The following is a 24441-nucleotide window of genomic DNA, read 5'->3' on the forward strand; positions in this document are numbered from 1 at the left end:
GTGTTTAGGTGTCAAAATACAAGGCCAGATCTTAAAGTATCCATGTGGCGCTTGCCTTACAAGTTGACAAGATGTTAAGTAATTCTAATATCGGTGCGGAGTAGGTTAAATCAAACTAAATGGATTAGAAATTACTCAAAAAAGGCTAACTTGGACGCAAGTTGGACATTCCGCCCCCTTAGCGCTTTAACTCCGCCTCTTTCACCTAATTGGCTATTTTTGCCAAACATTATCATGTGACAGGTGTTCACAGGACAAGCAGGAAGAATACGAAAGCGGTGAGTAATGTGTTTGGGGAATTTTGGACGTTTCAAATAATATTTAATCAAATCATATTTAGTTACGTACTTAAAACAAACGTTAGGCAGATTTAAACCTTTTTCACAGCACATATACGCTATTACATAGTCCAGAATGTACTTAATCGGTCATTTGTTTGATGTGCATCATGTGCGCTTTCGTTTGTAGTTAGCTTGTTTGAGGCGACTTGAGGAGGATTTATTGACGCACTTAAAATGTCGTAAGTTTCTAATACAGTTTAATAATATACCCGAGACGATCTCTGCTCTGCTCTAATAAACTGAAAGCTTCGGAGACACAAGGAAGAGCTCAAAGATGAAATCCTGTCAGCCATTTTATTGTTTTATTGTGCTTTTCCATGTATTACATATTCATTCACATTCTTTGGACCGCAGACTGCAGATACACATATAGCAGACAGTCTGAGGTTTGGAAAAATACGGACCAGTGCAAGCAGAAAGGCATAATAGAAGCTTAATAAAGGGTTAAATGAAAACGTGAATGGTTAATAACCAGTATATAGCATTAACTGAATAACAGCAGGAGTCTGTATGTTGGTAAAGTAGGAGAAATCAGTTTATTCTGCTTCTGTGTTCCAGCATTCAGGATGGCAGCCTTTCTCTTGTGTCTTCTCCTGGCTGCTCCGGTGCTGCTGGTGACCTCCAGCCCAGTTCGTGACTCCAGCAATGGCACCGTACCACTGGTGCTGTGGCACGGGATGGGTGAGTGACTGTGTTCTGTGTTATTGTACGGATATACTGACTCTTAAGAAGAAAAAAAAAGAATAAAGAATAGACCTGCCACCATCACAGCCCACACAACAAATTCAAGAATAAGCAATCAATCTGAAGCCACGTTATAAACTGCTATGTATAATAACCATAAACTCACAGTACGTCATACATTTAAGACAACCTCACGAGCTGATGATGACCTTTATTTTAGTTCCAGAGAGACAGATAAGGGTAGCCACCTTTCAAAAGTCTGATTTGCAAAGGCTCATGTGCTCCAAAATCAGCATCCTCGTCAGTCATGCTGCTGTGATTGGTGCAGATGCTCTAAGCTGCTATTAACTGAATTAACATGGGCTTGGTTGTTATTACACGGACTTACTGGCAATATGGGTATTTAATACTTTCATTATCAAACTGTATGGCTTCATTTTACTTATAGTTTTAAAAGTATGCCACAAGAATTCAGCTGAGGGGGCACAGTGAATTTTTTGGATAGGGTGGACCCCTGGAGCTCGTCCATAGTGCTGGCACTGCCCCCAAGCAATAACTGAATCACTTTAAACACTTATACAAAAGTAACGTTTTGATCTGCAGGATCTCTCTCAGGCAGTTTGTCCCACTTAGAGCCTTTTTTTTGCAACTTTATTTATTCTTTTTGTATTTATTTATTTTTCCTGATGATAATGATGCACCCACAGATGAGTAGTCATTGTGGTTTTGGGGTGTTTTACAGAAAACAATCTAAAACAGTACAAATGACAAAAAAAAAAAGACAGTCATTTTTCTAACTATTCAGTGCACACCGAAGGGAAACGTTTGCTGCAGGAGGGTACATCAGCTGACCTGGCAACGTGTGACTTCCTACTGATGAAAGTGAAAATGCCAAATCTCAGATTTCCTGTAAACCCCAAACATTTACAGCGAAGTAGCAGTGAGATACAAGCCCGACCTGTAATGCGAGATAACAGAGATGCGCTTGAAGCTGGTAGGTTGATCATTCAGTCCCGTACAACTGAGGAAGTGAACAGAAACACTTTCTCTTCTCGTTCTGCAGAAACAACAACAGCTCCCTTTCAGAGTGCAAAAGCTTTTTAGAGCTTGATCAGCAGAAGAATGTGCTGTTATATGTATTTAAAATAAAATTTATAAATACTGCGGAAATGGCTGATTTTCTAATAATATTAAAGTTGGATGAGATTGTTGATGTTTATTCATATTTTTCTTACCAGGTGACTCCTGTTGTAACCCAGTCAGCATGGGCTACATAAAGAAAATGGTGGAGCTGGAGATCCCAGGCATTTATGTGCTCTCAGTGATGATTGGGAAAAACGTAGTGGAGGTAATCTCACACTGTAAAGACATTTTAATAAGTAAGAATATTTTATATGAAGAAAATGAACTTTGTGTTAGTCACATGGTGACGTCTGAGAGGTAATTTTCAGCTCTAGATTTCACTTTTTGAGTACCTTTGCACTTTTCAAAATAATCCTTACTTTCACTGGGCCTTGGTGCAGCCCCTCAGTTCATCCACTGTCTGAAACAAGATGTTTTAGCTCCTCCATCTTTAAAGATAGCTTCCTTCTGATTGGCTGCCTCGCACAAACAGAAGGTTTTGAGCCGGAGATGACCGCGTTACAGAGCCAAGAACAGAAAAAAATGTCTTAAAATGAGTGTTCACAGGTTACCTGTACATACACTGATCTCATTATTGGAAAATTCAACCATATTTAATATGTGCATCCACCATCATAACAGTACACTATGTATGACAGAAAATAAGGAAAAGCCTAATAGTACCAGCAGCACCCAATCAAACAGCATTATCATGGTAATATTTCTTTGACTCAATAGAATCTCACATTTAACATTTGGTGAGTGTTAAACTATGACTGTGTTAGAAAATTGATAATTAAGTAGCTAAAAAGTGGCTACTGTAAATAAATCTGAAAAGAAAAAAAATCTGTCACATCGCACTGAGGCTTTATTCTCAGTTCACTGCCTGCAGACTCAGGTCCACTCTTCTTCCTCTTGCAGAAACACACAGTAAGAGTGCACACGTGAATAAAGAACGTCTTTTTTTTGAACCGAACAGTCCCACGGCAGCTTTGATTGATGCTTCCACACGATGTGTGAGGATTCCTATTCTGCGGTATTTGCAGCAGCAGTGGCACAAGTTACATCAGAGAAATGGCTCCTTTACGGCGTCACTGTGCGACTTTTCTGTGTTAATATTTATAGCAAACCTGCACGGACGCGGCTTTGATCCGGGGTGACGCCGTGACTTTATCTCTCCGCTCGTTTTCTTCTTTTAATCTGTTACTCGTGATTTGAACTTTTCATGTTTCTCCTCCTGCAGGACACAGAAAATGGGTTTTTCTCAGATGTGAATGAGCAGGTGTCCACGGTGTGCGCTCAGCTGGCTCAGGACCCCGAGTTGAAGGGCGGATACAATGCGATGGGCTTCTCCCAGGGGGCGCAATTTCTGTATGAAACTCCTTTTCTGGACGCTGAATGGTTTTTGTCATGTGTTATGTGAGAAATTGGAAGCTTTGTGTGTTTGTGATTCTCCTGCAGAGGAAGAATCCTGCTCGTCTAACTCTCATGCCTCGACACGTTTCCTGCTCATAGTTTTTGTCTCCTGACCGAAATGAGGAAGCTCGCGCTGACTCTTTGTCTCGGTTCCTCTGTTCACAGGAGGGCTGTGGCTCAGCGCTGTCCCTCCCCACCGATGAAAAACCTGATCTCCATCGGCGGCCAGCACCAAGGTGACACCTTAATGATGACGTTAGTTCACTTCCCTGAGCAAAGCTGACAGTAAAACGAACCATATATTCATATCATATGAAATGACAATAGTGTACTTCTAAATGTATAGTACTTTATACATGGAGGACTCTCTAAGAGGCAGAAGGGGAGACATACACAGTTTAGTGACATGTTTTACATGTTTTTTTACAGTTTGGGCCACATGAAGCTCTCAAGCAATAATTGAGCCTTTGTAACAATTAGTCAAACAAAATGATTACATGATTACACAAAAGCTACATACAGTGAACTCACAACAGTCTGAGTTTTACACCTACTGTAAACCAGATACATCCTGATGTCTGCAGGGCTTACTTTCAGACCTGAACAGCTTAATAGTTGCAAAGAAGGTTTAATTTGAAAACAAAAGTAAATGTTCTTTGTTCATGTGGTTTACCTGTAAAATACAACCTACAACCAGCTGCACACAAAGGTTTAACGTGCCTTTATGGCTCCTACACTTTGAGATTAGGCTTGATCAAATATATCCTAAATAGTTCATGGACGTTTTTCATTCTGCATACAAATTGCTCCAAACTGTCAATCTGAACTTTCAGAGCAATTACTAACAAAACCCCGACATTCCTGCAGCTTCCAAACAAGCTGGCAACTCCCCTTGTGTGTTGTTGAATCCTCAGGTGTGTACGGGCTGCCCAGGTGTCCTGGAGAAAGCTCTAAAATCTGCGACATGATTCGCGAAGCTCTGAATAAGGAAGCTTACTTAGGCTGGTTTCAGAAGCAGTAAGTTTCCCGTCTTGCAGCAGCCTGTTGTTCCTGTTTGTGTCAGGTTAAATGTCTCGTGACAGGACGTTTGTGTGTTTGTGGTTATCAGCCTGGTGCAGGCCCAGTACTGGCACGACCCTTTGAACGATGACCTCTACAAGAAGAACAGCCGATTCCTGGCCGACATCAATCAGGAGCGGGTCAGTAAAACCAGAACACACCTGGAGTCAGTGTAAGGAGGTTGTAGTAGTAGTGTAGGTCTTTGTAGGCAGGTAGAGCGATGGATCTGCTCCCTGTCTGCCACCTGGTGCTGGAGACGAAGAGATGCAGCTTAAAACAACCATATAAGTGGACTTTGAATTAAGACTGTTTGGTGCCTAAGGAGTTTGGTTAATAAATCATTTACTGTAGTTGTAAGTCATGAAAAGTTCACAAAAATGTATAACAGTACACCTGTAATACATTTCTTTATTCCTAATTAAAAACAAGTGGAAAACCAGGGGGCAACACAGAAGGAAGACTGCTGCTGCTCTGTAAGATCCTTAAGTCCAGTGAAAGCTCTTCATTAAAAGACAATGAGATTACACCCTATTAGTGCTAAACAGTCGGCTCCAGCCAGTCAACACAGGTTCACAAAGAAGAAAGTCTGCATCGTGTCGTCTCTGTAAAACTGAAGCTTGCCCATTAAAGAGAAGCTCAAAGCCTCAACTGACATGAGCTCCTGTTTATGTCTGTAAAAGACCGAGGATCTGACTGGACTGTGTGACCACAGTTATCTCCCCAAATCCATACAAATAAATGATCGGCCTCTCATTAATGCTTTAATAAAGACCAGTCAAAGGGATATTTCACAATTTGGTAACCCTCATATTGATCTATCATGCATGAGAAAATGATTTATTCACATTCGTTAAATCCTTCAAACTCTTTGAGGAGCAGCCTCAGATGGTTTGAGGTACTGAAAGCCACACAAGACAGATGGAAGCATTTTGTTTAATTTATTTATTTCCTGAATCTGATTGATTGTTTGCTATTAATTTAATTATGTATTTATTTTCTGTGAAAGGCAGTGAACGAGACCTACAAGAAGAATCTTCAGCAGCTGGAGAAATTCGTCATGGTCAAGTTCCTGCGGGACTCTGTGGTGGATCCTGTTGATAGTGAGGTACCGTGTGGAAGGGACATAAACTGAAGCTGTACTTTCATGTAATAACAATTTACACTACAAGGTAGTGCAGTGAGTCAGTGTAACCTTTATTTAACAAGATAAGTTACAACAACTGTGGTCTGGCCAAAGGCCTCATGAGGGGGTTGAACTGCATATCCAAAAACATCCCAACATACCCACTGGTGAAATGCTGCCCCCTGGTGGTTAAAGGTTTAGCTAAATTTTGCACAAGGCAATTACGAAAAGTACCTTTTTTAAAGCGTTATCGCCTGCAGCTTCCTAAATCAGCTTTAATAAGATTGAAACTGCTGAATGAGACCAATCACAGTCTTGTCCCGAATCTTCTCGCAGTGGTTCGGCTTCCTGAAAACCGGCCAGTCCAAAGAGACCGAGACGCTGCAGGAGAGTGTTCTCTACAAAGAGGTAATCACTTCAGGTTCTCTGATGAGGGAATGGAGCTGATGGCGTGAGGATTGTTTAACCTATGAAAACCACAAGCGCTCTGAAATACTGTGTATTCAGTTATACTAAGGCCAAGCAGTCACATGAGTTATGAGATTGATTTGTTGACCTGTGGTTACTCAGTCTATGAATAGGTATGAGAGTGTGTATATAGTTCTAGATAAAGTGCACATGAAGCCAGGAATAATATGGCAGATTACAACAGTGTATTCTATTAGATTAATGTTATTTAAATGTCTTTAAGACAGCTTTGGCTGCAGTTGCAACCCTGGAGAGCAAGTAAAGAATAAAGATAAACTGGTGTAAGTGAGCTCTTTAGTATTACTAAATTAGGGCTTATATCAGTTTTAGTATTATTTGCAGCCAACAGGAAAGAAGCAGGGATAAAATTCCTTCTAATAAATAAATACTTCTTATTGATGCTTATTAGGGAAAAACAAAGACTCGAGGCAGTCTTTACTAACTGCACTGTACAATTAATAAGATCTACCAGGAATAGTGACGCTTTTTTCCAGAGAGCTGATTGGTCAGCAGTTGGGGGGGGGGGGTTGCACCCGTTGATCTTTTAACTTAAACAAATGCTGCTCTGAAGCAGGATTTCATCTTATCCAGGTAATTTCACGGTTTCTCTGGAAAATAGCATCACTACTTCTGGAAGATCCCCCAGACTTCTGTGCACAGACTGTAGGAGCATCTAGAGCAGGGCTCTTCAATTCCAGGCCTCGTGGCCCAGTGTCCTGCAGCTCTTAGATGTGTCCCTGATCCAACACACCTGAATCAAATGGCTGAATTACCTCCTCAGGATGCAGTCAAGTTCTCCAGAGTCCTGCTAATGACTTCTATATTTGACTCAGGTGTGTTGAAGCAGAGACACATCTAAAATCTGCAGGACAGGGGCTCTCGAGGCCTGGAGGCTCTTTTTCCCCCTTAAGCCTGTATTGTGTGTTTACTTCATAATTTTATAGTATTATAAAAATCAGTTGCTCTGCTGCCAGTTGACCGGTCCATCTTTCTGATTGGTCAGAGGGTGCTGCGAGGGCCCCGCCTTTCATGTGAACATGCTCATAGGTAGATTGATAAACTCTGGGCTGACCTGGAGTTGGATGTGACCGCTGATGTTAGGACAAGTGGGACAATGCTTTGAGGTACAGGCCCGTGGAGCAGGTTAGGACTGCAGCATAGGTTACCATAGCAATGTAGGCTAGTAAGAAGCAGCACTTTATCAGGGTTACCTCGATGAGCACGTCTCTGCTTTTAGTTTACCCGTTTTTGGCTCACTAGCAATTCAGAACCCATCAGCAGAGGGTTCTGCAGGGAACAGCATCAGTTCTGCTTTCATCACAAATTTATTTCAGGTTAATCAAACTGTGTGTGTGTGTCTGTGTAGGATCGTCTGGGCTTGGCTGCGATGGACAAAGCTGGAAAGCTGGTTTTTCTGGCCGCTGATGGCGACCACCTCCAGTTCAATCAAGAGTGGTTCAAGGCCAACCTGGTGCCTTATTTACACTAAAGCAGATGCATACTGATAATTTCATAGATTTTTGTATCAAGAGAAATATAACACAGGTTTTACAGGAAGCTCAAGCTTGGCAGAAAGCATCATTCACTCCTTTTTGCACCTGATTACTTCAGCTTGCTGACTTTAAACTGTCTTGTGAGGCCATCATAATTCTAGCAGCTGTCATTTTAAATGTGCAGTTTACTGATGAGGTCAAACACTGTTCATAATTCCTGGCAGATTTTAACTGGTTGTATTTTGTATTTTTTTTTGGTCTAATATGGATCCTTTAACTGTGAAATAATGCTTCTGTAAAAATCAAACATTCAGCCAATAAAGACACCCAAATACGTTCATTTACTGCAACATTTTTAATGATGTCTCCAGTACTAATGAGCAGATTTCTGAGTTTGGACCCCGCAAAAATGAAAGAGGTAAACAAAACAAAAATAAAGAGACATTATAAAAGAAAATTCAGCAAAGAGCTCCGCAGCTACAGGAGCTGCAGATAAACTGAGTGCAGACATGAGAAGGAGCGATGCGCTGATGGTCGGGCTAATATTTAAAGACTGCGTCTGTACAGGTGATTACAGCAGACATTTCCAATCATTCAATGATCATATCCATCAGTCTTTTTTTTAATTCACTTCGAGTTCAAGCATCTCGTTGCTCTTTATCGTAAACTTTTCTTACACGCCTCCTCTCGTGGAATGTTCTCTCTCTAATTCAGGAATGTGAGGATTTAAGGGAAAATAATTTTAAACTGTTCCGATGTCATCTAGATGGTTTTCTGCTTTAAAATGAGACGGTGGTTCTGCACAGCTTCTTTTTTACTCCTATTTATGTGCTCAAGAGTGCTGACTTTTTTTTAAAAATTACATTATCCACTATGAGTCTTAGGGTTGTAGTCATCAGAGGAGCTATAGATGCCTTCATCCTCTTTAAAAAGGGCTTTTTTGTGGACAAATGCATCACCAGTGAATTGCATATAATGGAACAGAAACCTATGAGGCCACAACTTTAAAACACGCCAGCCCCCCAGCTGACCAGGAAGAAGGGAAAGAGATGAGCCTGATTGGCTGCAGAGGAATCAACATCCCCATTGGCTATTCCAAATTTAGCTCAGCATCATCCAGATAAATAAAAAATAAAACACATACAGAGCTTCCCAGCTGTTGGCAAAACTCATGAATGCTTTCAAAAGGTGCTTGCAGGGAAACCCCAGTTTAAATGACAAGCTGCTCCCTGCTGATTGGCTGGAGGATCTGCTCCAGATAAGGGGAGCAGTCTTCTCATTGGCTTACAGAAGGAACAGCTTAAGCTGTGATTGGCTGATAAGAATGTGAAGAGATAATTCATGAGGTCTGAATCTCAGTCTACAGTGTGAGAATGAGCTGTGGAGGGGTTGTCGATCAATCAGACAGGAGTCTGCAAAAAAAAAAAAAAAAAAAAAAAAAAAAATTTGAAAGGTTGGGGATGGCGTCGAGGAGGGGCGGCCGTTTTAATACGCTGCCCCCGTTTATCCGGCGATCTCTGTTGCTGTGGTGACGAGCTTACTGCCGTCCCATACGGTCTTGAACTGCTCGGGTACAGGGAGCTCCGTCTGAAAGGGAGAGACAGACGGAGGTGTTTGTGTTATATCGGTCACATTTAAAAAGAAACACAGATCCCTCAAAAAGGATCGTTTGAGCATCATTTACAGTCAGCAGCTGATCAGCTTGGCTCAGGATTCAAATGTAACCACATTTGGTTACATTTGATAGCACTGAAAAAACATTTAAAAAAAATTAAACCTTGTGGTGACAAGTTTTACAAAATAATAAAAAAAACAAATAAATACCACGAGAACCAGTACAGAACCAGTAAGATTGACCATCACAACCAGCTCAGGTCCTGTTTGTGTCACATTAAACTTCCTCTGCAAAACACAAAAGAAACCAGAGACACTCACAAACTCTCCATCTTTGTTGGGAACCAGAATGTTCATCTCTGAGCTCTTGGCACTGACGATCTCACACTTCAGAGAGTCCTGGCTCAGATAAATGTGGCAGCCATCTGTCTTGTTGATGGAAATGGTTGGGACCTTCCCCATGACCTGGAAACAAAAGAGGAATCAAAACAAACAGTAAACCACTGGTTAAAAGCCAGGTTTCTCCCAGTGACATCATCAGGAAGATGGCACTGGTAATCTACAATCAGCTTCTACAAATCTCCTTAAGACCAAGGCTGCACCTAACTGACAGTGGAGCTCCCAACAACTGAGCAGTTTGCAGTTTCCAATATTTAACTACATGAATATTAATCAGGGAGCTCATGAAAAATTTATGAATGCTCAGCAGAGAAAAAAAAAAAAACAAAGAGCTGAAGAGTGCCGGGGCAGCAGAAATCATTCAGCGATCTCACAAAATGCAACAGAACCAAGAGTAACTGTGATGCAGTTTACTCAGGATGTGAGCCGCCGGGGGGTGGGGGGCTTCTGCTCTCCACATCATTGTGTACACACCTGGATCTTGATGTCCTTGCAGTTAATGATCTCCACGATGCCCACGACGTCATCAAACACCAGGCCCATTTTCTTACAGTTGTCTGTCAGAGAAAAAAAAAATTAAAGTATATTTAAGTAGAGACTCTTAAAATGAGAGGATTTGCTTCAAACTGTCTTCCTTTTAATGAAAAACAGCTGTACTATCCCCCACTTCCAGTTTTTTAACATTTATATTCATATAATCTCCACAAGAATGAATAAAGGGGAGTCAGTCTTACAGGAGGTTATGATTCTGTCTAAGCTGCATTTGGGGGATAATTTTGCTCCAAGTTACTGAGGCTCCATGCAGGAAGTAAAGTGTTTCAGTGTTACATTCAGTTACTTCTTCAGCTTGTTTACAATAAAAATTACAGACGTGGATCAGAAGACATTTGTCCTTGCTAATCAGATGTGTGATCTGAGCTCGTCTTTCTTCTGCCTCTCTCTTGTGGAGGTCGTGTGGGACTGTTTGGACAGCACATCAGTACGAGAGCGCCCCGTGTCGTACGTTTCTGAAGAGCGAGTTTCTGTTCTTACCTAAAGTGATGGAGTTGATTTTGCCCTTGACCTGCAGGGTGCTCTTGTTACACTTGAAAGCATAGACCACTTGCTTCAGCTCAGTGTCACTGATCACCAGGTTCTGAGCGTCCTCCTGGTTCTCCTGCAGGCAGCAAAAGAATAGAAAAAAAAGAAGTTAAGAAAAACGACAGTTTTATAAGAAGTAATTCTGGTTTAACGACTCATTCTTGCTTCCCTCACATGATCCAAAAGCAAGTAAATCAAATCTACTTTGGTTAAATTTGCCCCTCCAACGTACCACTTTCCACTTCTTTCCTTCCAGCTCCAGCACAGGGGGGAGTGTGCGGGCTGGGTTGGCGGATGCAGCAGGTTTGGCGGTGCTTGAAGCGAAGGGTTTTGGTCCGCTGCGCACCGGAGCACCCTGAGTCCTCAGGTTAGGATTCTTGTGGGTCTTCTGGTTGTCGGACACATGCTTCAGGCCTGGAGAGAAGGAAACACACTTTTACACATCCGATTTATGTAATAAAGAAAATAAATCGGTATCTCTGATTGCTCCACTCAAATACTCAAAACTGATGCCAGAAGAGGCAGAAACACAAAATCAGCTCCTCTGATCACTGTTGGTGGTTGTTGTAGCCACCCACCCTTGGTGATGTCGGCCCCCTTGTTGATGGAGGCGAACAGGGCGTTCCGATTAGTGCCACCGGTGTCGCCACTGTCAGCGGGTCCGCTCAGGTCCGCGGGGGGAGGTGGTGGTCCAGGGGGAGGTGGGGGAGGGCCACCAGCAGAAACGCTGGGTGGAGCGGCACCGGCTGAAGCTACCGGACCCTGAGGTGAACGGAAAACCGTTAAAGTGACCGGAGCCCTCTGATGTCCTCACATGACCAACTGACTAATGTGCCTGGTTTCTGCAGAGCTTGATCTCTATATAAAAGCAACAAAAGGACAAAAGGAGCCCTTTTGCTCCTTGGAAAACATTCTTTGTAACTAAGATATTCGGGTGACTTTGATGCAATAAAATGAAATCCACGGGAGTGAAATTAAAGGCAACTCCCTCAATAAAGACAAAGCAACATGGACATTCCTGGATCACAAGCCACAAGTTGTTTTACTAGAAAGAAAACGAGGATAAAGTGTAAAAGGGGTTAATTCATGCATCAGGTCACATCTGATCCTCCTTTTTTTTTTTTAATTCCTTTGATGAACTCACCGTCTTGCTCCAGGTCAGCCCGGTGGTGTGGTGGTCTTTGATGTACTGCTGCAACGTAGTCCAGATGGAGATGTAGGCTTTCACCCAGTCCACGTGTGTCTTGTCCCTATGAAGATGAGGCCATTTTAAAGCATCTTTTCTACTCAAGCAATTTATTTTTTTTTTTATGTGGGTCTCTGACTTTCACAGGAAAAAAGAGGAAAAAATAAATAAATAAATAAATATATATATTTTGCATTTTTGCTGCATTTAAAAGTTCTTCTGACCTCTTTTGTTTATTAGATGTTTGAACATTAAAAAAAAACAAACATATGAGAGTTTTTGGAAAAATGAGAAACTGGAAGAAATCCCAGCAGATTGTTGCTTTGTGTCTAAATTTAGTATGGAGAACCCGTCTGCTGCAGACGAGGAGGGAAACAGGATATAATAAAGGAAGTTTTACTGACTTGTCCTTGTAGTCCTTGAGCACACGGTTGGTGTAGAACATGGCAGCATCCTGCATCTCTTTAACGTACGGGCCTGGTTTGGGAGCCTGAGACAGAAATAAAAAGGTTTAGATTAACACATCCTTACATTAAAGTGAGCTTAAATTAATACAGTAACACCAGGAAATATGTTTTTACCCATTTTGGAAGCCATAAACATCATTTAATTTGGCTTTATTGAACTTGAGCCATTTTCCTTTATGGGCTGTGTTATTTTAAGCCTCTCTATCTAACATTTTAGTGGATTTTAATGGGGTTTTAGTACATACAGTGCTTCTTGTATTCTATTCAGCATTTTATTGCATTTATTAGCTTTTTACTTCTTTAACCGAGCTCCATCTTTTATGTGATCTTTACCCAACTGAGCCATTTTGTTCTGTCATGCAGTATTTTAATCGAGCAGTCCACTTTAATTGTAGACTGTACTTCGTGATTTTGGCTGCTGTCAGGCAGGAATTTCCCCAAACATTTGGGATAAATAGTTAATCTTATCTTGTGTATCATGGGTGGGAAACCATTTATTCCAAAGGCCCATAGAGATAAAGTAATCACATGAGCCAAACACTGGATAACTGAACTTAAACTTAGCTACAGGTTACAATGAACCTCTCAGTAACTTTTTTTAAAGAGAGTTGTGTCGACATTTAAATTTGCCCACATCGTACCGACTGTCTGATATGCATCACTGCAGAGGTCGCTTTGAAAATCCTCCTGCCTCTTATTAGAGAGTTGAATTGAATGGAGGCAGAGAAGATGGGTGGGTTACAAGGAAGAAGAAAGTTTAAAACTAAAGCTCAACATTTTAAAGTGAAGCCTTTAATTAAAAGATGAATCTGTCCTTCTGGTATGAAACTAGACCCAGAAGCTTTGCACAAAGACTGGAAACAGGCTTTGTGCAAAGGTCACAAAACCAGCATTGACATGATTTAAAGAAAAGGGAAGAAAAAGAAAAAAAAAAAAAAAAAAAAACGACGAAAATCAGGGAATCAATTTTGTCAAAAACGCATAACTACTCCCTTAAAATATGTTTAAATGTTTAGCAAAGCAATTGAGATGTTTAAAATTACAGAAGTAGGCATACAGTGACTGAAGACATTCATTATGTGCACCCAAAAATCTGATCTATTATTCATAAGTCTCAAAAACCACAACAATGGGTGAATCATCTACTGTAACAGTAAAGCTCTGTTACTGGTGCTTTAACGTCAGCCAAGAAACTGTCGCTCAGACGACACTGCTGACAGAATCAAAGGGAGGCCTGTTTCCGCCTGTTATCCCCTCATTTGTGTGGGCAGAGGCAGTGCCGAAGCTGCTTTGCTGCATGTTAACCTCTCCCAGCCCCTGCACTCACCATGGCGATCCATCCAAGAGCAGGCACGCTCTCGCTGACGGCAGAGAGGTGGTTGAACAACGGCGAGCTGCGGTTCTGCTCGCGAAACGCCTGCACCTGCTGGATGGATTTGGACACGGGCTGCAGGAGAGTCGTCAAAACTGCCTGAAGGGAGAAGAAACGCTTAATGCAAATTAATGATGACAACAATCCCGCTAACCCTCATCAATCACAACTAAAACTGAGCTTGAATATTTAACCTATGCAGAAGATTTTATTTTTTTTTATCTAAACATAATGAGGCAGGAAAAATAAACATGGCAGAGAACCTCTACGGGGAAAATTGAAGGCTTCACCCATTAAAACTGCAGACAAAACCAATGAATAATGCACAAAGTTGATATTGATTAATCATTGTGGTGCCTAGTTAAGTGAATGATCAATTACAGTGTGTTTAACTCACATCAGAGGGCTTCTGGGAGGTGCCAGCTTTGACGAGGAGCTGTCTCTCAGTGGCAAACGCCTGCTTCATCATTTCTGCCTGGAAGAGGGGGAAAAAAAGAAAGGATTTAATTTATCGTTGTGCTGTTTTTACATCCCCCTTTTACTAACATTTAATTTAAAAAAAAAAAAAAATTACACTTGTTATTTTTGGATTTCTAAATGCATTTATCTGCTTTTCAAGGGCCTCACATATAGTAAGATTCAAGTCTTGCCTAACGGGGAAATAAAAACAAAATCATGATGAGGGATACTGTAAGCGCAGTATACCATGGTATGTAAAAGAAGCAATGAAAGCAGTTGAGGTAACTGCATTTAAAAGGATTCCCTGCTGAGTTTTGCATAAAACAAAAGGCTCCCACAGTCCTTCCACACTCCTCTGATCTACAGGTGGTGGCAGCAAACCAAGACATGCTGCAATGTGCACAAATCAGGGAAGAAGAAACTTGGAGCCAGTAAACTTTCATGCGATGGCTGTGGCAGTTCAAGGAATCAGCTTTGGTAGGAAAGAGATGAAACCAGCTCAGGTAGGACCTGTGACTAAAGCTGCATGCAAATCTGAAATTGTGACCTACATGTTTCTGGACATCGCCCCCTATCTGCTGGCTGAGGGAGAGGTACTCTGCCAGAGGTCCCTTTACGATCTCATCAAAGCCCTCCACAAACACAGATCCAGCTGCAGAGAGAAGAAAAAACACCACAGGGATTTAAAAAATGCATTTAAAAGAAAACAAAATTTTTCAATTCAGATTCAAATTAACAGTGAGGTGGATTAATGAAAGCGATTAGAGAGCTGATGTGTGATACACAAATACACACACGGCCGTTAATGCAAACTTCAGCCACAACAACTGAAAACACCTTAAACAGCAGGTGGATGATTTCACGTTACATCCTCAAGAGTTAAACACCAACACAAGAGGTTCATGTGAAACTGACCTCGTCACCATTACATTTCTTCTGAACAGTTAATACATAATGGGGACAGCTGTGGCTCAGGAAGTAGAGCACTTCGCCTACCAACTGGAAGGTTGGCGTTTCAATCCCCGACCCCACTATTGTGCAAAAAGTGTCCCTGAATTTCCCTGATGCATCTATCAGTGTGTTTGTGTAAAAGCACTCGGGCAGGGAATGAATAAAAAAAAAAAAAAAAAAAAAAGCGTGTGCATAAATGTGACTTATAGTAAGAAAGTGCTTTGAGTGCTCAGAGTAGAAAAGCACTAGATAAGCATCAGTATCAGTCCATTTACCATTTAATAACTATGCATTACACTGTCAAATATCTTGCAGTGATCACTCACTGATTTCTACACATCATTCATGGTTATTGGATATATTCTTTAACAGTAATACCTCCTCCATCTGAACCTCCAGCGCTGCCCCCGGGGCCCGACATCGCCTCCAGACGACCCACCGCCACCTCCAGCCGCTGCACCAGATTCGCCAACTCTGCCATACCTGTCACGAAGAGAAGGGGATGAATATTTGTATTTAATAAGAGTCACTGTGGCAGATTACGCAGTTATCAGGTCACCAATTCATTGTGCGCTTGCACACTGGTCACTACTACAGGGAGGGAGGAGCAGATTGAAAATGCAAACCCCCATAAACAGGAGGATGCATTTCTTTAGAGGTGCTTGCTTATATTAACATGAACCTACATTAGTGAAGCAAAGCAGAACTACAGAAATAGACTTGAGTTAATTGAACCACTAAACTTGGCATCCAGTTCATGCTGCATTAGTTTTAAATTTGCAAAAACTTATTTCAACATTACGAACCAAGAACCTGTTTTTGTTACATTAATACTACAACACAATATGTTTTAATGAGCTCATGTGGCTCTACAGCCTGACTTACCCTCTGCTTCTTAGTGTTGTTTCATGTCTTTAAGCAGCAGCAGCTCATATAAGGCTCAGTTTAACTGTCTAAACCAACCTTCAGAAAAAGTTGATTTCTTATGACTGTTCACATCTACAGGTCACTTATTTTCAAACCCCACTAATTTCTTTGTGTTTATACACTTGTTGTTAACACTGTTTGTAGCTTTCACAGGCTGAGTGGTACTTTCTGTTCTAGCTGTCTAATTGAGGGCTCGATTACACCTGGGACACGCAGTGAAGGGAAATTACTGCGATTAAAAACAAGCTTCCTCTGCAGGAAAACGCTCTGAACGCTGGCCGTGCCTTTGGAAGATTTGGTGCCAGAAACGAGTTCATTTGTAAACATGCGAGTCTTCACTTCAACAAGTCCCATATTCTGGGTTCAGATCATATTACTGCTCCTAAAGGCCTTCATAGCAACCTGATTTTCCTGGTATTCTCCAGAAAGTGTGTGTGTGAAATTTAATTAGTGAATGTATATCCCGGTGTGATCTAGGACTTCAACTACTGACAGGTGATTTGAAGCTCCTCTCTCCTAAACATGGACAAAGCATTTATTACTTAATCTAACACATCTCCAATTTAATTATTGATTCCAGATGTTTCCAATAATTTTGGCTGGTGTTTCAAAAGCAGTGCTTCTCAAACTGTGGGACCTTTTTTTTTTGTTGTTGTTTTTAAAACAAACAAAAACAAGACTTTGGTCAAACTATTGCATGACCTGCATGGCTCTTGATCCCTAGGTTAAAGTTTCCATGAGTACACGAGGGACCGTGTGGTGTGAATTCCAAAGTCAGGCCCTGAGCCAGAGGCTCTGCGTGGGGGACATCCACACAGGCGCTACACCAAGTATCCACCAGCTACTAGGGCTACACCCACACATGCACGGGTATTGTGGTAAAAGTAGCTGTTTCTGGGCGTTGCTGCTTTTCTTCCGAAAGTAAATGGCATCTGAGCTGCTGAAAAATTCCTCTGAGGGTGAAGATTTCCAGAAACTGTTTCCATGTAAACAAGGAAAACAGATTTTGTCATGGAATGTCAATGTTACCTTGTAACTTTGCTTAGAATGGTGCTATATAAATATAAATAAAGTTTGTTATTTATCCAGACTTGGGACCAGCGCTGTAAATACACTGGCTTGCGATCCTCTAAGGCTGGGTTCGTGCCCCCCCCCGGGTCTTGAACCCGGGATCTTCTGTGTGTAAGATGGATGGGTTTACTACCCCACAGTCCCACTGATGTCACACAGAGCCAAAAGTAGAAAAAGGGAAAAAAAAAAAAAAAAAAAAATCATTTGGAGCAGTCTGAAGCCTGAACTTTTGGCTCTCTGGGATTACATGCACCTCGGTCACACGGGCCTAACCCAACCACCAGATGGCTTCAGATTTGCAGCATTTCTATATGACTAGGATTATATTGCCACCTGTTGCTTTGGCATCCTTTAGACAGCGCTTGACATTGTTTTTGTGTGTTTTCCTGTGGATCAAGAAAGCGGAAAAATGAAAGTGGAATGTAGCCAATGGATGTGTGAATGTAGCCAATGGATGTGTGAATGTAGCCAATGGATGTGTGAATATAGCCAATGAGTTATCAATAAATATTCTCTATTAGATTATATAATCAAATAATAAAAATATCAGATACACAGCTACTGGTGTAAGGAGAAAGCAATAAAGAACATGGTGAGAGATTGGGCCTCCTTTAAAAATCAGCTTTAATTAAGCTGATATTTATGTACATTAATATCAGCCTAACAACTGAAGGTAAACCCTTAAAGTCAAAAGATTGGTCTGTTCTTATTTGTTCTCCTTAGTCTTCCCAGCTGTTGTTAATAAGATGTATTTTATTCATCCCAAAGTTGGGAAATTAATTTTTAACTGCTGTAACAAAGTAAGTTAAACACAACAAACAGAACAGCCTAAAAAAAAGCAGAACAGTGTATTTGTGTTTTTTTGCGATTCTCTGCCATTTGTATGTGTGTGAATAATAGTTAAATGTAACTGAGGTAATTAAATATTTGAACTAGCTTAACGGCTGCAGCTTGCATTGAAAAAACATGTTAAATATTTGAATGTTCTATTCTGTATGAGATTTTTGGACATTTTGACAGCCCTACACCCACACACGCACCTTTAAAAAAGGTACAACAGGAATGACTACCTGCCCGTGATGTCATCAGCAGAATATAATCCTCTTATTAAGAAACAACACACCTGGAATTCAAACACGGGCATAATGAAGGTTTATACCTGAATCAGCCACACGGACAGAACCCTCGAATATTTGAATAAATGGAGCCAGTAGATGTAAATGTGCACATTTGCAAGCTTTAAGGAAGTCTCAGAAAAATCCACCTTAACACCGCCGAGGTTGAGAAACAAAAGAGGAAGAGCAGGCCAGAACATGCTGAGTAAAAGGTATGTAGATCACTGTCAGTTACTGCAGAGAGATACCAGCTGTGTGATTTGAACATGCAGGTCCGTAGCACCTATGGAGCGATACTCCTGAGTTAACTGTTCAAAAAGACTTGATTAACTGACTCCAATCCAAGTTCAACACATAAAGGAGTACTCACAGATATAGCCACACCTGAAGAGATAGGCTAACATTACACGAGGCAGCTGAAACCTGATGCTGCCCTTACCTGGGCCACTGAGAGCCCCCCCTAAGTCTCAGGTACTTACACCTGGCTGATGGTGAATGGATCCACACAGACCACTCTCACTAATGACCAAGACAAACCTGCAGCCAACATCTCACTTTCACTCCTGAGTGAAATCTTTAGATATCAAATGACTGAGATGTAACATTTTTGCCTGTAACAGATGAAGACAAGTCATACAGATGGGTTTCAAAAACATTTTGAATTTAAAAAGTCTGTTAGCCCCATGACAGGCTGGTGACCTGTCCAGGGTGTACCCTGCCTCTTGCTCTTTGACAGCTGGGATAGGGTCCAGCATGACCCCCCATGACCCTGAGGGAGGGGGGGGCAGGAAAGCCAGGTATGAAATAACTCAAACTTTGTACAGATGCTAGTATTGATGAAGTAGTTTCTGAAGGCTGTATAATGTACCTTAAGGAAGGGAGAGGCAGTGTCAGAGCATTATGTCAACCCTAAGGCTGTTAGGTGAAATCATCAATAAGGTGTTTCAGCAGGTGAGGTGACAAAGACATCAAGTAAAAACCATTTTAAAAAGACTATTTTTCCCCCCTTACAGCAGACAGAAAGAAGCACATAATACCTAAACTTCCCCTTTTTCCTCTTTCACAGAGGGAAGTTACACATTAATTTGTGCAGCAGACTCAGAGGAATTAGATCACAGCAGGACACACACACCAGCTCTACCCTTGACCCACATTCAGTTCAGCATCACAGCGGAATTTATACCTGCAGATACCAGAGTCCAGCACTTCCTGGTCTCTTGAGACGTGACTCACCTGCACCACAGGGAGTGGCCCTAAAGAGGTGTAACAGAAGGGGGGGGAAAAAAAACAAAAAAAACAACCACAAAACCAGCCCTGTAGATGGCTAACGGTGCTGTTAACTACAACACTTTATCCGCTTCGAGCAAATTGCAAATCCCAGAGTGAGACACTTTGGAGTTTACTGGGTGCCCTGTTACTTCAATTTAAAGGCTTATTTTCCTTTAAGAGCACCAAAGCAAAGTGCTGACCACCGAGGAAACACTGCAGGAGAAGAAGAAACCAGAGACATGAGGGCAGCCAGGAAGTCATTCCCTCCAGTGACACTTTCCTTAGTTTAGAGCTAAATTTGGAGCGTTCACAATTATAGAAGCTTGTTGTTTAAAAAGAAAAACTGGGAGTTTGTTTTTACTGTGAAATCCCAACAAAATTAATTGATCCAACTTTGGACACTACCACCTCACACCACAACACCCATATTTGTTGTTACTAACCTTTTTACTGCATCATTTTAGATTTGTTTTAATAGAGATGTTAATTTATGTAATCTTTTACCTTATTGAGTCATTTCTTTTGCTGTATGGTGTTTATACAATATAGCATTGTTTCAGCTTGCATTTCATTTGGCTACTGTAACAGGAATTGCCCAACTTTTTGGAAAAACGTATTTTATATCCAGTCCACTTTAACTTATTTCTCTGTGCCCAGGAGAAATTTGTGTCCAAAAACTAATTAAAAGCCTGCCTCTAATTGACATGTTACAGTCAACGACGACATTATTAATCTGAGTCAATCCAGTTACTGGGTAAAAACTGAAGAACTGCATCTCTGGATGAAAACAATTCCAGGCAAATTATTTTTTATTGCAGTTTGAGGAGAATTTGCAAAAACAATCTTAACTTCTTGAGTCATTTATGCTTAAAGCAACTTTATGTTGGTCTCATTAGCAATGCAAACAACTGATGCTGCAATAAAATTGGGAGAGTGCTGTGAACTCGTGGCATGCTCTTATCGCTATAGTTTGGTGTAAAGTGGTCATAAAGCTCAGTCACCGTGGTCCTGAGTCGCTCTTTTTCCTCACCTAGTTTACATAGTACATTTGGTCTAGACTCATGCAAATATTAAAGCTCAAACACACGAACAGTCAACAACCAATAGGTGCTCTCTCTCCCCCTTTTTTCCTTTTGCTCTGGTTTTTCAGAACAAACCATTCCACTAACAAGGGCAGGTGTGGCCAAAAGCTCCCGTGTCTGCCTACAGCACTTCTAGCTTTTTGTAAATTTCCACCAGGTGCATGATGGGAAATTATCTCAAAAGGAATCTAGCTGTAGTCTTCCAAATAGTGACCCCCAGTTCTTACAAAATCTTAGCATCTATGACTTAAAAACTCAGCACACTCTCTTTAGATGAGGGGTGTCAGTCTTTCATAGGTCTTATAGTGTATGGCAAGTTGTATTTTACAATTGAACACCTCTGCAACCAGAAATCTGAAATATTGCACTTCATTTACTTGCCTACTTAAATATTAATATGACAAAGCAGTTAAATATTGTTCCAGGAGGTCAAACAATACCTGACTTTGCTTATACTGTAGCTCTAACCCTATCCAACTGATCTCACAGGCCTACTTTGGTGTGCATATGGCAGAAATGTTTTGCACAGAGCCCCATCAGCATGCAGGGGCAGTGAAGTAGGTTAGTTAGGCCTGTGTGAGGGTTTTGTGTGTCTGCCTGGGGGCAACACATTCAGACATAAAGAAGGGAGCGTCCACTTCTGCATTTGCAGCCTTTTTTCCAGATCTATTTGCATAGGGAAAAACATGTTTTCAAACCGTGGAGATGAAAAGCAGGACGTCCTCACAGACCTACTTCGGTGGGCTCAAAGCTGAACTAAATCAAGTTCAAGCCGCTGCTGATAATGCGATCACCGGCTAAAGCTAGCCAGCGGAGCCGGTGGGTGTCGCGGAGAATTACGTTTCTAGTGCAAATTTAGCCCCCCCACGATCCGCTGTTAAACATGAGTGGGGAAAAAAAAAGGAGATATCTTTAGTTTGTCCTTTCGGCTCTTTAAGTGAAGAAACACCTTTCCTGTATAACGTTATCCTGTCCTGAAGAGTTACAGATTAGCAAATAGCGTTAAGCCGTCAAACCGCTCAGGAATTATTTACATAGGGTACAAAATATGCCATAACACCACTGCCAACAACCAGAGCTGGCTAACGTAACCCCAGATAAACCGCTTTTATTTGAATTATGCCACCTTATTCAAAGTCTACCCAGATTTAAAAACCTGAGGTGGTGTTTCTCTACGTCTCCTCCCTGTTGTTGAGCGTCTGCTGTCAGTTTGGGTATTTCCTGGATGCCCCCCCCCCCTCTTCTCAGACACACACCCCTCCCTGTGTCAAATAATGCTGCACTACTCTGCAGAGGAGGAGTAAAAAAACAGAAGTTTCCACTTTTAACAAGCCAGCACAGAAAGCAGAAGTAAAGGCCAACAGCAGGGCTCCAGATATGTAAAAGGTTTGGGTCACTCCAGCGTCAGCTTTTGCGGCTAACCTCGGCTAGCCGGCTGCGTTAGCATCACACCGATTTCAGGACGTAATTTGTGAATGATCGGCGGTGGAGGAAGAAGCGGCTGCGTGCTCGCGTCTCAGATTTTCCGTTTTCGGAGACAAAAAAAAAAAAAAAAGGCCGTTAAACGAGTCACAAGCCGCGCAGTGCAAAGACCGCACAGCCGCCGCTTACCTGCTAAACTGGTCAAGCAGTGATTCGGTCCTTTCTGTTGTCGCTGCTGTGGGAGTGTGCACCGAGCCTCGTCTCTTTCTTCCTGTATGTCGGTGAATTTACCCAGCGCTCACCGCGCCGCGTTTCCGCCCTTGTTCGCGCAACTAATTCCTTTCCCATATAAGGAGTGTGAGAGGCAGAGGGCAGCAATATAAGAAGAGAAGAAAAAAAGTGATGAACTAACTACTTTCCTTCCCGTCCTAATAACATATCTGCAGGCAGTGAGATATGACATAAAGAAAATAACACAAGGCGCAGCGTCTCTACAGGAGAAGCTGCTTTTAAACTTTACAGAAAAAAAAATAATAAAAAAATCCAGAGTTGTGTTTTTCTTGGGTTATTTCGTGCTTACACATGTTTGCCCCACTCTACACGCTGCAGCCCTTTTCCCCGTCCTTTTAAAGTATGAAAAATCTGTCACACATATACAAAGCATGCACACAACAGTGGCAATGTGCGTAAAAGCAATGCTCTCAATTATCTACTTCAAATCAGGGAGGCAACTTAATGCTTATTATAATAATTTAACAAAATGTTTGCTTTTTGCCCAGTCCTTCGTTTATTCCCATATTCATTCAAACAGGAAATTCCAGTGACACATTGGCTTTTCCACTGTAACATTCACTTTTGTGAGTCTTTCCCAGGCTAAGAGGTCCCCTTCTTGGAGTCTGGCTGTGGCCTCATCTGGACTACACCGGCTCACACACTGCTTGAGGAAAGGTCACTAACATGCTTCTGTGAATGAATTCAATTGTAAGTGTTTTAAGAGAAACTCTTTGGGAAAACAAGATTATGATAACATAATTCTGCATTTTCTATTGTCTCATGTGATATTTAAGATCAGTATTTGTGTGAATTTTTGCTAATTATAAGCATATTATTACAAGTACTGCTAATATTATAGTTCCATATTTTTGGGAATGTTTCTGTGTTGTTTATCATATTGAGTTGAATTTTATTTGTAATACTGTGCAGAATAATTTGTAATAATGTAGTACAACGAGCGTACAATGCTCTTATTCAAACACACTGTATTTCATTAGGTTGTGAATCAGTTTCAGCTGCTTTTGGTGTCAATGAAATTAACAACAGGTGCACTAGAGGGACAACAATGAGACAACCCCCAAAACAGGAATGGTTTTACAGGCGGCGGACACTCACATTCATCCCTCATCTTTCCTTTTTTTTTTTTTTTTTTTTTTTTTTTTTTTTTTTTTTTAGCCTGTCATGTCTGGTAGATCTTGCAAGCAGAACTGTGATCTGAATGCGTTGTTGTGCCAAACATATTTGCTATTTCAAGATGAGCTCTATAGGTTCTCAATAGGCTCTTCTTGTTGTTGTTTTAACCCTTTATTTTATTTATCTGAGTTATTTTTCCACATACTATGTAACAGCCAGAGCTGACAGGCTGAAGAAGAGGAAAATAAAGAGAAGAAAAAGGGAGAGAGAAAGGGAGCAAAAAAAAAAAAAGGGGAAAGAGCACAAGTCTATTAATCAGATAATTCATCACTTTAACATATAAAAAAAAATACTATCAATACTTGCAAAAATAAATTTGTGTGTGAAAAACAAAACTAACAAAGCATGTTACGCACACCAACAATTTTGTTGAGTTGTGATTGAGTGGGCGTTTGTGTCTGTGTCATGTTTGTGTCTGTGTCATGGAACGTACTTACCAATGAGGGCAAAACGCTGCAGCTCCACCCATCAGAAGCCAGAGGCAGGTACGGAAAGCCCCCGGAAACCCAGGCCACCAGCAGCCCACCAAGGGCCAGGAAGACCCCCGGCCACTCAGTCCAAAGACAACCGCACACCTACCCCAGCAGACGGGAGAGGGTGGTCTCAGACGGAGCCCCCCCAGTCGAGGAGCGCGGGCTCCAGGGAACCCAAGGCGATGAGAAGCCAGCCCCCCCCCAGCGGCCAGCCCCCTGCACTGGCCGGCGGCAGGGCTCCCGGGCCCACGGCACCCAAGGACCGCCCGACCCTCCACAGAGCCCCCCCCCACGCCGAAGAAGCCAACGCAGCCCCGCACCGCACCCCCAAGGGGGGCAGGCCAGTACCCACGCCAGAACACCCAGCCCCACCCAGGAACC

General features: G+C 41.7%; 2 protein-coding genes across 3 annotated transcripts; one reads left to right on the forward strand and one right to left on the reverse strand.

Annotated features, from left to right (window-relative positions):
* The first annotated feature begins 142 nt into the window (after positions 1-142).
* ppt1 (palmitoyl-protein thioesterase 1 (ceroid-lipofuscinosis, neuronal 1, infantile)) lies at positions 143-8046 on the forward strand. 2 transcript variants are annotated; one of them, XM_030741817.1, is made up of 10 exons: positions 143-278; positions 900-1022; positions 2264-2373; positions 3391-3518; positions 3729-3818; positions 4431-4580; positions 4672-4762; positions 5629-5727; positions 6082-6153; positions 7580-8046. In XM_030741817.1, exons 2-10 carry the CDS (start codon positions 908-910, stop codon positions 7700-7702), a joined length of 978 nt encoding a protein of 325 aa, XP_030597677.1. In that variant the 5' UTR covers positions 143-278; positions 900-907; the 3' UTR covers positions 7703-8046. The 2 variants fall into 2 exon arrangements, with proteins under 2 accessions (XP_030597677.1, XP_030597678.1); XM_030741818.1 differs by having other exon boundaries at positions 3729-3799; positions 4478-4580.
* Positions 8043-22441, reverse strand: cap1 (CAP, adenylate cyclase-associated protein 1 (yeast)). The gene is made up of 13 exons (XM_030741815.1): positions 22310-22441; positions 15613-15717; positions 14835-14935; positions 14222-14299; positions 13780-13923; positions 12390-12475; positions 11944-12049; positions 11378-11561; positions 11032-11213; positions 10752-10875; positions 10194-10276; positions 9642-9785; positions 8043-9293 (listed from the first exon to the last, which is right to left on the reverse strand). The coding sequence occupies exons 2-13, from the start codon at positions 15713-15715 to the stop codon at positions 9210-9212; spliced, it is 1419 nt and encodes a 472-aa protein (XP_030597675.1). The 5' UTR covers positions 15716-15717; positions 22310-22441; the 3' UTR covers positions 8043-9209.
* Positions 22442-24441: the final 2000 nt, after the last annotated feature.

The sequence above is a fragment of the Archocentrus centrarchus genome, chromosome 11, assembly GCF_007364275.1.
Source record: "Archocentrus centrarchus isolate MPI-CPG fArcCen1 chromosome 11, fArcCen1, whole genome shotgun sequence".
In the NCBI taxonomy this organism is placed as follows: Eukaryota; Metazoa; Chordata; class Actinopteri; order Cichliformes; family Cichlidae; genus Archocentrus; species Archocentrus centrarchus.

What these genes read in the sequence shown, in the direction of transcription:
- ppt1 (XM_030741817.1), top strand. Translation starts at nt 908, where the DNA reads ATGGCAGCCTTTCTCTTGTGTCTTCTCCTGGCTGCTCCGGTGCTGCTG. An exon ending in GGTGCTGTGGCACGGGATGG is followed by an intron (nt 1,023 to 2,263) that starts GTGAGTGACTGT and finishes TTTTCTTACCAG; the next exon opens with GTGACTCCTGTTGTAACCCA. An exon ending in GGTGACACCTTAATGATGAC is followed by an intron (nt 3,819 to 4,430) that starts GTTAGTTCACTT and finishes ACATTCCTGCAG; the next exon opens with CTTCCAAACAAGCTGGCAAC.
- cap1 (XM_030741815.1), bottom strand. Translation starts at nt 15,715, where the DNA reads ATGGCAGAGTTGGCGAATCTGGTGCAGCGGCTGGAGGTGGCGGTGGGT. An exon ending in GGGGCGATGTCCAGAAACAT is followed by an intron (nt 14,300 to 14,834) that starts GTAGGTCACAAT and finishes CCCCTCTTCCAG; the next exon opens with GCAGAAATGATGAAGCAGGC. An exon ending in CTCTTGGATGGATCGCCATG is followed by an intron (nt 12,476 to 13,779) that starts GTGAGTGCAGGG and finishes TTTCTGTCTCAG; the next exon opens with GCTCCCAAACCAGGCCCGTA.